At 40.0% G+C, this 12369-nt stretch overlaps 2 protein-coding genes across 2 annotated transcripts in view; one reads left to right on the top strand and one right to left on the bottom strand.

Annotated features, from left to right (window-relative positions):
* Enpp6 (ectonucleotide pyrophosphatase/phosphodiesterase 6) overlaps positions 1–12369 on the bottom strand; it is a 158209-nt gene that overhangs the window by 24405 nt on the left and 121435 nt on the right. The window contains exons 3-4 of the mRNA XM_045142485.1: positions 10574–10685; positions 965–1106 (exon numbers count right to left, since the gene is read on the bottom strand). Coding sequence (XP_044998420.1) covers positions 965–1106; positions 10574–10685 — 254 coding nt within the window. The remainder of the gene's footprint in view (positions 1–964; positions 1107–10573; positions 10686–12369) is intronic.
* On the top strand, positions 1333–3687 carry LOC105944620 (exportin-T-like). The gene is given in 4 exon segments (XM_045132003.1): positions 1333–1378; positions 1484–1763; positions 1765–2252; positions 2255–3687. Coding segments are annotated over 4 exon segments (2121 nt in total). The 3' UTR covers positions 3562–3687.

The following is a 12369-nucleotide window of genomic DNA, read 5'->3' as shown; positions in this document are numbered from 1 at the left end:
AAAGAAAGGATCTTATACACAGAAAGTAAAGGTATGCTTTAAAACCACAGGTTATTGGAGAATGGACATTTTCACAGCTCAAGTTTAACCATCTACCAATCTGCCTGACAGGGTGTGGTTCCAAATCATAAGAGAAGTTCTTTGGGGAGAGTCTTTAGGGTAGTACAGACCCCACCCTAGAATGTGCTTTGTATGTGTGTGGGGGGAGGGTATATGTGCACCTGTGTTGTGTGAGCATGGAAAACAGATGATAGCATGGGTGTCATCCTCAGGAATTCTGTCCATCTCTTTTCTGTCAGGGTCACATATTGGATGGAGCTTGCCAATGAGCTAGGCTGGCTGTTTAATGAGCCCCATGGATGCATCTGTTTTTACCTCCCCAGTGCTGGGTTTACAAGTGTGCACCACCATACCCAGATGTTCTGCACAAATTCTAGTGATTGAACTCAAAACCTCATGCTTACAAAGCTAAGCTTTCTCCCCAGCTCAGAGGTCTAGCTTTTAAGGAATACTCTATATTTTTATATTCTTTTGCTATTTTTACAACTGTGTGGTAATATGAGAACCAACATTTTCTCATATTATAGATGTAAAAAAAAAGCAGGGTAAATAAAACAAAAGCAAATAAAAATAAAAACAGAACAATATATAAAACTTCCTTTTATTTGTTAAGCTAGAGAGCAGGTCTGATACCCATATCCATGTCAAATTGTTCACCAAAAGTAATAAAGTAATAAGAACTGGGACAGCTCTTTAACCAAACCAACTAATAATTTATATTTAGGCCATTCCAATCCCACTGGCCTGGTTGTGGAACAAGGTGTTCCTTGGAGCCTTATGCAGTACTGTGTGTAGAAAAGAATTTCATTGACCTAATAAAGAAGGCATTGTTGAGGGGAGTGACAGGGAGGTTAATGAGAGTGACAGGAGGGTATGCTGGACCAGTATCTTTGCTTTAGGTCACCTGGATCCACTGGGTCATATACTTCAGAACAGTGTCCACAGCCTTGAGAACATTTTTTCTCTGAGGGGATGATGGACCATAATGGTGGCCTTCCACATCTATGCGCTCATAGTATATGGCTGCCAGGTCAGCATGGCCATTCCTGCAAACAACAGAATAAAAGTTCACTATCAGGAGGTCCCCTCCAGCTTGCTAAGTACCCTCAAACCTTGCCCAGGGGCCCAGGCCACTTTCACATAAGTAAGGTGGAGTGATACTGCACATAAGGCTGCTGGTCCTGACCCTCCTGCTGATGAAAGTTAGATTATTTACTGACCTCCCCCTGTTCTGGCCATGGTGTATTGGTTCTCATGTTCCTGAATTGGAGGATGTGGCAAGAGACAAGGATAGTTCACCAACTGCTGTCACCAGAGGGTTTGAATTGGAGTTAATGGCTTAAGTAGATGCTGTTCAATTATTTCTGGATAACTTTAAGGAAGTCTATAAATAAGACATGAGACTGTGGGCCCAAATGACTAGCAAGAATAAAAACAGGGTTTTTCAGCATTGACCAGGAAGAAGATGTGGATTTCCTGGCAAGATTTTCTAAGCTGGTAAATGGAATGGGACAGTCATTGATAGTTAGCTGGACTAAATTAATTAAGAATGGAGATATCAAGAATGCTCAAGAGGCACTCCAGGCTATCGAGACAAAAGTGGCACTTATGTTACAGCTGCTAGTTCATGAGGATGATGACATTTCTTCTAACATTATTGGGTTTTGTTATGATTATCTTCATATTTTGAAACAGCTTACAGTGCTCAGATCAGCAAAAAGCTAATGTAGAGGCAATCATGTTGGTTGTCATGAAAAAACTGACTTATGATGAAGAATATAACTTTGAAAATGAGGGTGAAGATGAAGCCATGTTTGTAGAATATAGAAAACAACTAAAGTTACTGCTGGACAGACTTGCTCAAGTTTCACCAGAGTTACTGCTGGCTTCTGTTCACAGAGTTTTTAGTGCCACAGTGCAGAACTGGCAGACTACACGGTTTATGGAAGTTGAAGTAGCAATAAGATTGCTGTATATGTTGGCAGAAGCTCTTCCAGTGTCCCATGGTGCTCACTTCTCAGGTGATGTTTCAAAAGCTAGTGCTTTGCAGGATATGATGCGAACTTTGGTGACATCAGGCGTTAGTTCCTATCGGCATACATCTATGACACTGGAGTTCTTTGAAACTGTTGTTAGATATGAAAAGTTTTTCACAGTTGAACCTCAACACATTCCGTGTGTATTAATGGCCTTCCTGATCACAGGGGTCTGTGGCATTCTAGTGCTAAAGTCCGGAGCAGAACTGCCTACTTATTTTCTAGATTTGTCAAATCTCTCAATAAACAAATGAATCCTTTCATTGAGGATATTTTGAATAGAATACAAGATTTATTAACCCTTTCTCCATCTGAGAATGGTTACCAGTCCTTATTGAGTAGCAATGATCAACTATTTATTTATGAAACAGCTGGAGTGCTGATTGTTAATAGTGAATACCCAGCAGAAAGGAAGCAAGGATTAATGAGGAATCTGTTGACTCCACTAATGGAAAAGTTTAAAATTCTGTTGGAAAAACTGATGCTGGCACAAGATGAAGAAAGACAAGCATCTCTTGCAGATTGTCTCAACCATGCTGTTGGATTTGCCAGTCGAACCAGCAAAGCTTTCAGCAACAAGCAGACTGTGAAACAGTGTGGCTGCTCCAAAGTTTATCTGGACTGTTTGCAGACGTTCCTGCCAGCCCTCAGTTGTCCCTTACAAAAGGATATTCTTAGAAGTGGAGTTCGCACATTCCTTCATCGAATGATTATTTGCCTTGAGAAAGAAGTTCTTCCATTCATCCCATCTGCCTCAGAACACATGCTCAAAGACTGTGAAGCAAAAGACCTCCAGGAATTCATTCCACTAATCAACCAGATTACAGCCAAATTTAAGATTCAGGTATCCCCATTTCTACAACCGATGTTCATGCCCCTGCTTCATGCAATTTTTGAAGTTCTGTTCTAGCCAGCAGAAGACAATAACCAGTCTGCAGCATTAGAGAAGCAGATGTTGTGGAGGAGCTATTTCGTCTTTCTGCAGACTGTCACTGGCAGCAGAATGAGCGAAGTTATCGCAAATCAAGGTGCAGAGAACGTAGAACGAGTGCTGGTTACCGTCATCCAAGGAGCAGTTGAGTACCCAGATCCCACTGCCCAGCAAACATGCTTCATCATCCTCTCAAAGCTTGTGGAGCTCTGGGTAGGTAAAGATGGACCAGTGGGATTTGCTGATTTTGTTTATAAGCACATTGTCCCTGCATATTTCCTAGCGCCTTTAAAACAAACCTTTGACCTGGCAGAAGCACAAACAGTATTGGCATTTTCTGAATGTGCCGTGACACTGAAAACAATTCATCTCAGACGGGGTCCAGAATGTGTTCAGTATCTCCAACAAGAATACCTGCCGTCTTTACAAGCAGCTCCAGAAATAATTCAGGAGTTCTGTCAAGCACTTCAGCAGCCTGATGCTAAAGTTTTTAAAAATTACCTAAAGGTATTCTTCCAGAGAGCAAAGCCCTAAGAACTGGATTTCCTTGTGCCTATTTCTTGATCAAGAATTCCAGTTAATTTATAAAGAAACAGGTTTACGTGTGCCATCCTCACTCATCCTTTTAACATTGTTCTGAGCTTGTTGCAGTGTATGTATGGGGATTTTTCTGTAAAACGGGTGTGAATTGCCCCTAATTCAGGTATGTGACAACAAGAAAAGTTGCTTGCATGCCAACTCAAATTGTTCTGTATACAAATGCTGTTAAAGACACAGCAGAGCTATCCTAATATCTTAATTTTTTTTATTTGAAACTTTAAGACCTTTATAAAAATTATAGCAGTGGAAAACTGTACCTTTTAAAAAAATGCTTAATGTAAAGTTTGAAAATTTATAATTTTATGTGTGCATACACATAAGGTAAGGGGGGGTAATACAATCAAAACTAATTTTTTTTTTGTAGATAGCCATTACATTTCTTTAAACTGGTTCAATGCCAATATGTATTCTACAAGAGACTGGGCACATAAATTAATTGATTTAAAAGTAGGTGTCAGTGTTACACATTTTTTATAAAAAAATAAAAAAATTTATGTGGAGAAATCAAAAAAAGAAAAGAATAAAAACAGCACTACCGCAGCAACCTTATACAGTATAAGTAGGTTAGTGATTAGGGTCTGACATCAACAGACACATCAAAGACATTTGTTTTATGGGGACACATGAAAGGTGAGTTCCAATGTGGAGATAGAGTTCTAAGAATAACTACACATCTATGAGTCTTCAAACTTCCCCGCTGGGCCACAACATTGACAAGGAAAATCCAAGCTATTTAATCCCTGATGTTAGGCTAAGAATGACCAAATGCTAGGAACATAAATGGGAATAGAAAGTTTGTAGGATGAAGAGAAAAAAGACCAATTCCAGGGAACATTCTTCCTTCACACAGTACTTTCCCCTGTGACTTCCCACCCCAGCTCAGGCTTTGCCTATCCCCTTGCTTCAAGTACCTGAAGTAGATATGAGCAACAATGATGGTGACCATGCTATGGGAAAGATAATTATGGCAGCAAGAACTGACCAGAAATGAACTATTAGGAAAGACATGAAAGGTTAGAGTGCCTAAACTTTATAAGAGGTGATATCAATAATATTAATATTCTTGGTAGTTTGCCTTATTTCTCTTGAAAAAATATATTTTAAACACAAAACATTCCAAAGCATTTCCTGTATGGTCTCCCCTGACTTTTCATTTGACAAACGGAAGAACCTCAGAGACTGAAGGGCCTTAAAGCTCCCCATGTTCAAGGAGGGAAACAGCCTCATGGATGTTCAGAGATCTTGGTTGGTCTGACCAGAGTCACACCACACTTGCTCTGCCTTCACACCTAGGAAAGCTGGGGCCACTTCCAGGAGGCTTCCCCCTGGTGTCTTGAGGCAGTATCAGTTGGTTCTTCCATGTACACCCAAGACACTCTATGCTCACTTCCAGGCTAGGAATATTTATGCTGTTAGGAAGGTACCCCTTTAAGTGGCCTTTTCTCTGTGAATTATCACTCTTTTTCACACTAGGGATTCCATAACTGTCAGCTAAGTGTATAACAATAATACATGGTAGTAACTGTGGTCAGACACTACATTGCAGACTTTAACATACATGGGTTATGAAATCCTCAATACAAGGATCTGAAAGTGTAAGAGAGCATTTTAGCTCCACAATGCTAAAATAAGGTGGAGCCAGGGTTCAAGCCCAGCTCCCCAGAACATAACCAGCATCAGAACAAAATCACCAGCCCATGCCACTGGGAAACATTTTGTTGAACTGGAGTGAGCTTTAAAGAAACTCTTACTTTCTTACACAACTCCTACCCTACCCCAAGAAGGCTGGGTGTAGGAGAGGACAAAACCAACACTTTGACACCAGGTCACCTTCACCTCTCAACACCCAGCACACTATGTTTGTGGGTTGGTTCTGCTTCTAAGTCTGAAGCTGCAGTGACAAGTATCCTGACAGAAGAGCTCTTACAGATTGATGTGTGAAGGAATAGCCTTCTGAGGATTCTAGAAGTCACTCATTTCTCACAGTTCTCTGAGATGTACCTGGAACTTGAAAATATAAACTGGGTCTGTGAATGTCCATCCACATCTTCTAAACTAGGAAGCATATTCCAAAGCGGGCTCTATGTGGCATGTTTCTTCATTATGGTCACACACCCTTTATGATGTTATGATGTACAGCTAGATGATATGGGATGTATATCATTAGTGGCTTTGAGGAAACATTGGTTTTAAGCTAAGTGAAATTGTTAGTCAAATGTTCTCTTCTCTTTTAGAACAAAACAAATTGACCACTTATTACAAAGCCCCATTGCACCCTCCTCCACAGTATGGATTGGGTTAGGTTATTATTTAAATGTTTCTCACAAATGGTGTTATCATTATTCATGCTCTCTAATGTGTGAATGACTACTCCAAGCTTCCTTTGCACCTATGCATAGTCAAGTACAAAAAGTCCTTTTAAGTGCCACAACTGTGTAGGTGGTGGCAAAAGTTTGTATGAGGTAACACCATTCTCATGAGTACATTGGAACCTGTTTGTGGCACATGATCATTAGACTGCCAGGGCTTAGGGTTCTTCCTGCACCTCCTCTTGAACATAGTAGAGCCTTCATGAAAGCTACACTGCAGATAAGCCTCCACATTTATTTGCCTTTTGCTAGCATCTAAAACATTCCAGATATGCAAGTTCAGGTAGGATCTTATCTATTTAGATGTCCATACTTCCAGCATGGAGCCTATATGCAGTGGAAAACACAATGGAATTGACTGTGGCATTAAAATTCCATGAAATATTCCCAGGTCTCTTCATTTTAGCACCCCACTTCAATGAAGGCTGATTTCTTAAGGGATGTTTACCACATTCACAAATCTCTCTGTGATCAGTGAACTTGGAGGAACTATCTCAATTCACCTGTTGGCATTGTCTCAGGCAGCTGTCAACTCCATCTGCCAGGATTTGGGATGCTTGCAATTCAGAGGTTAGATATGCAAAAAGTTTCTATGTTAAGGTTTCATTGATTCATTAGGGACTAAAGCCTCCCAAGACTGACAGATCTTTCCTATTTGGAGTTCCACAGATAAATTCATGGTAGCCAGCTGTTTTCCACATGGGTCTGGTCTCCATCACACATCAGTTCATTTGTTACAGTTGAGTTTGTTGAGGAGAGATGGATGAGAATGCCTGCAGGTCTGCTATTGGCCATTTACAGCCTTGAGGTCCAGGAACCATGCCAGAAGGGCATGTGACAATAAATCATAGTTCCCTGAAAGCTGCAGGAGGCCTTTAGCCCTGGGATTTGGAGCACCCAGATCGCCCATCACCTTATGATTCTGTCCAGATTGCTTTTCAATATAAAAGTTTATAATATCACATCCATCGTTCTTACTGAAGTAGGTTATGACAAGAGAAGTGGAAACAATTTTAAAGAAGGGTTAATTATTGTAACATGTAAGTAACATGACCCCAAACTTAGAATTAAGGCCCCTGAATGACTACTATCATCTCAGTGCAATATTGGGCCATTGTCCAATACAGTTGCTTAAAAGTCACTGGATATTCCTCCTGGCTAACAACCAGACTGTAACCATAACTGTTAACCTGTAGGAAACTGGTAAAATGAAGATTATATATTCTGATAGGGAAAGCAATCTTTCAGGTTATAGTTTGATTGCCCTGTGCTATTAAGCATTTTTGTATTAAACAAACAATCCTCATACCTCATCATTCATTTTCCATAGCATGTTTCTTATTTCTCCTTCTAACCAAACTTGGTATCCTCTCAACTTCCTAGTAGTAAGTTAATTTGACCTTGTCAGGATACCCATCCTAAGATAACTATAACAATTTTAAATGTGAAAATTACCATAGGGCAGGGGCACAAATATGGGTTCAAATCTGGACTTCTCACTAACAAGGAAGTCTCAGAAGAATGGAAAAAGTTTCACCATGCCTCAATTTCCCTATTTGCAAAACCTGCTCACTACCTGTGTTGGGAATGTAATGAGCTGGTGATTTGTACAAGGAAGGAAAGAGAAAGAAATATCTCTCATTCCTCTTCCTTCTAGATGTCTCTAGTCATTTTGCCTGAACAGAACCAAAGCCTGAATTCTGAACTTGTCTTTGTGTATTCATATGTAAAGATCTCAAGCCAATCAAGACATTTAAGCCAGCTTCCTTGTAACAGGTGGAAAGAATTTTCTTATCATCCACTTATTCCTTTGTTAACACCAGCAGCCATGGATGTTCTGAGATGTTTCTGGGGCTGTGTTCAACCATGTGGAACTTGACACAGAACATCAACTGTGTCTTGCCTCCTTGCAGCCCAGTGATTTCTCTTCTCTCCTCTCCTCCTTAGTCTCCCCTTCTCTTCTTTCCTCTATTCTCCTCTTCTCTTCTCTTCTCCTCTCCTCTCTTCTCTCTTCTCTCTTCTACTCTCCTCTTCTCTTCTAAGTCTCCACAGAAAGAGATGGGTGCTGGTTCTCTGACCAGTAGCTTACTAGATCACAACAGAGTATTTTACTTTCAAAATTGGTAATGTTTTTTGTAAGATGGGTATAGTGAGTGAAGAAACAAAATTGGTCAATGGGAATTAAGCCCTTTGACCTATGCTATTAATATTTAAGATTCTGTCTCTTTTCTTTTTTTTTCAGTGGGTTAATTTCAAAGGTAACAACTCATGATATATGACTGGGAAGGCAATGCCCATATCACATGTGAACAATAAGTTATCCTTACGCACATAGACATGTGCAGCTTATTGTGTGTGTGTATGTGTGTGTGTGATTTGCATATGCACATGTCAGTATGCATGTTTATATGCATACATGTTTATGAGTGCACATACACATGTGTGTGGTGTGGAGGATAGAGGTTGATGTCAGATGTCTTCCTCAATCAATATCCACTATAATTTTTTTTTTTTTTGAGAAAAGTCCTCTCACTTAAATCTAGAGCTTGCCCCAGAGATCCCTCATACCTATCTCCAAAGTGCTGCTAGTACAAACAGGCTGGCAAACCTACTAAGCATTTATGTGGGTGTTGGGGACCCAAACTTAGGTCCTTACACTTGTATGAAAAGTCCTTTACTGATTGACCCATCTCCTTGTCCTTAACACTTAGATCTTAGAATTCTTTCACATGGGGGTTCCAATACACACACACATGTACACACATACACACATATACACACACATGCTTTTCTGAGTCAGTATTGTTTCTCAGTAAATATAGAGGACAGCAATGAAGAAAGATACTCAGTGTCTCAATTTTTCTACCTACTACTTAAAAAATCTGTTTTGGGGCTGGAGAGATAGATAGCTTAGCAGTTAACATGCTTGCTTGTAAAGCCAAAGGACCCAGGTTCAATTCCCCAGGACCCATGTAAGCCAAATGCATTAGGTGGAGCATGTGTCTGAAGTTTTTTTTTCAGTGGGTGGAGGCCCTGGTGCTCCCATATTCTCCCTCCTTCTCTCCCTCATGAATAAATAAATAAAATAAAATATGTTTGAAAAGCCATGTCTGGTAGCTCTGTTAACTTTGGCAGTAAAACACAAGACTAATGCATCAATCTGGTTCAATCCTGCCCAAGTCTGCACTTTCCAAATCCAGGGACATCACCCACATTTTAGACTATGCGAATTGTGCCATTCCATGGAGTTCAAGGCCATCCCCCAGAGAATGAACCTTTTTGTGACCCAAAGGTCCTTCTTAATAAATTTCATGGAAGTGGGATATGCTAAGAATCAATGAAATCCAGACTCTTGTTTTAACCTGCAGCTCACTATGACAGTTGAGTTAGAAAGGAAGTTAAAGACTGCCATCTGTCATTGGTTACCTCTGAACCCTGTTAGTCTTAGAATGGGATCTATAATTGATCATATATGGGGATATGAGACTATCTTAGTCATGCCATTCATGTAGTTGGTGACTGCCAGTGATTCATCTACAGGGAGCACTGTGATCTCTCATGGCATGCCCTGATGGAAACACCACACTCTTTTTGATTATCACTAGTCTTCTGCTTTGACCCCACCCAGGAAAACCATTCAACAACCAATGTGAGTTCAATTCTAGTCCTGAAAACTTGAGAGCCAGAGACACCCTAAGCCTCCTGGATACTGATTTCAAATACACAGTCTTTACTTCCACTTCCAGTGATTTTTGATGCTGACTTGCTTTGGTTTCTTTGATTGACTCATGCAGCATTACTACTTCTTGTGTTTTCCATACCCGGTGTCATTATTCCACATGGCAGGAAAACATTTCCAACAAGAGTGTAGAATAGATAATTTCCCTAAGGTGATTTGACCACAGATCCTTCCAGTTTGCTTATGTATATCTTTGAAAAACAAGTACACACTAAATCATTTTTATTTTTTATTTTTTTATTTTTTTGGTTTTCTGAGGTAGGGTATCACTGTATCCCAGGCTGACCTGGAATTCACTCTGTAGTCTCAGGGTGGCCGCGAACTCACAGCAATCTTCCTACCTCTGCCTCCAGAGTGCTGGGATTAAAGGTGTGCACCACCATGCCCAGCTTCACACTAAATCATTATTAAGAGAACACCAATAAGTATTACATTGCCACAAAAAGGGAATCCTCATGCAACTGCACACACACACATACATATACCTCCCCTGCCACACACATACAGAGGTCTAAAAACCCTGGGGTTTTTTTGGTTTTGCTCTTTTTGTTTTTCTTTGAGGTAGAGTCTTGCTCTAGCTCAGACTGAGCTGGAATTTCCTATGTAGTCTCAGACTGGTTTCTAACTCACAGTGTGTGCCACAATGCCTGGCTTTCTTGCTTTATAATTCACAACTTCCAGAGAGTGCCTCTGTCTGAAGTTAGTTGCACAACCACCAAGGAAACCTCCCTGGTGTTGTTTCACCTAGGCTCTATTAATCCACTCTAGGGGGAGCTATTTAGCTTAGAAACATGGAAGAACAATAATACGGCTCAAAAAAGGTAAGTCATTCACTTACTTGAATGAGTCAAGAGCATCACTGATTGCATTGGCAAAATTGACATCTGTTGGGACATTTTTATATTCTAGGCAGTAAGTGGGTCTGACACCAAGAATCTCAACCTCGCAGCCTAAGAAGGAAAAAGATGGCAAATAATTACTGTCTCCAAAATTTGAAGTGGGGTTATGAGCCTGTTTCAGGAGGCAAATAGCATTAGGCAAAAAAAATTTGTGTATATTTTCATGAACTAAAATAATTTATTGTTTTTTGGCGGGGTTCAGTTTTTCAAGGTAGGGTCTCGCTCTAGCCCAGACTGACCTGGAATTCACTATGTAGTCTTCAGGGTGGCCTTGAACTCTCAATGATCCTCCTACATTTGCCTCCCAAGTGCTGGGATTAAAGGTGTGTGCCACCACACCCAGCAAATAATGTATTTTTGACTGTTAAGTAACATAATTTGACTTAATTGGAATAGAGGTTCCTAAATGTAATTCTTCATAACACTGATGTCCTGTGACAAAGTGCCAAAAATTTGATAATGGAAACAAATAGAAATTAATTAATGTGAATAAATACCTCAATTAATATTTTTCCTATAAATTTTCACAACTGTTATCTTCTAGTAGTATTTAAGAATCTTATGTTGAGCAGTATCTGTGTAATCAGAGAATTATAAGATAAATATTTCACTTTCCCATTGTATAAAAAACTAACTAGACTTAAAATCACTCCACCATATTAGCAAGCATACTTCATTAAGCTAAAGTAATGATTCTGAGCCATGGCCTTACTTCTTTCAAAATACATTTAAAGAGTTTAAAGCATTCAGGTATGTATCAGCTCAGTTTCTCTGCTGTAAATGTTGGACAAGTAGAAGTAGTTTCTCTGAGAAAGAGAATATCTTATTATCAGAACACAGAGTAGGGTGAGCCATCTCAGTTTACACTCATTAAGCAAATATTTAGTTGACAATAGGAACTAGTGACTATTCAGACAGAGGAAACATGAATCAGTCAGGGTCTTTTACCAGAGTAGGCCATAACTAAGTCTGTGAGAAAAAAGGAAACCATGCATTTCTGTGAAGTGTGAAGTGACGTGCTCATTTGGTAAGAGGTGTGAGCAACTCCATGAGGGACCCTATTTCCTCTTGAAAGCCTTGGTTACACCTTCCCATGGGACTATGTATGGACATATACCATGCCATGGAGTTTGAAAGTGAGGATGGGAGAAATATCTTAGCAGAGAGAGCAGAATAAGCCAAAACCAGAGACCTTCTAAATAATAAAGGACATGGAATGCCAGACTAGGAGAGCCAGAAGAATGGGTGTTGTTCTTTCTTATAGCCCAGGGAGAATAACTTCCAAGAAGTGAGTGAACATGGAAGAAGCAGAGTGTGGGGGAGGAAGGATTCTTTGTCAGGAAACACATTGACCCCACTCCTAAGTACATCTACCAACTGGTTCCAGCTGACATAAAGCACAGTAGGGCAGCTCCTAGTGAGACTCCTTTCCTTGAGCATACATTATTTGATCACAGTTGTCTGTGAGAGATCTCAACCCACCCACCCCTGCCTGAGATCTTGGGTTCATGAAGGGCCAGGACATCTGGGAGAAGAAGCAAAGACCAAGATGCTAGTAAATCCTTCCATAACTTGTCTATTGAGAGGACAAATTGGCTGTGTGGCTGAAGAATGAATCTGTTCATAGCTTCTGGGAAAGTTTTTATTGTCTTAAGAAATGCCAGAGGAATATTGACTGGTTATATTTACATAAGATACCTGTGTTTTACTTGAAAAAAGTTATTTACAGATTTTG

This window comes from Jaculus jaculus, chromosome 1, assembly GCF_020740685.1.
Source record: "Jaculus jaculus isolate mJacJac1 chromosome 1, mJacJac1.mat.Y.cur, whole genome shotgun sequence".
In the NCBI taxonomy this organism is placed as follows: domain Eukaryota; kingdom Metazoa; phylum Chordata; class Mammalia; order Rodentia; family Dipodidae; genus Jaculus; species Jaculus jaculus.
The sequence above is the reverse complement of the archived record's forward strand: the minus strand, read 5'-3'. Positions and strand labels throughout refer to the sequence as shown.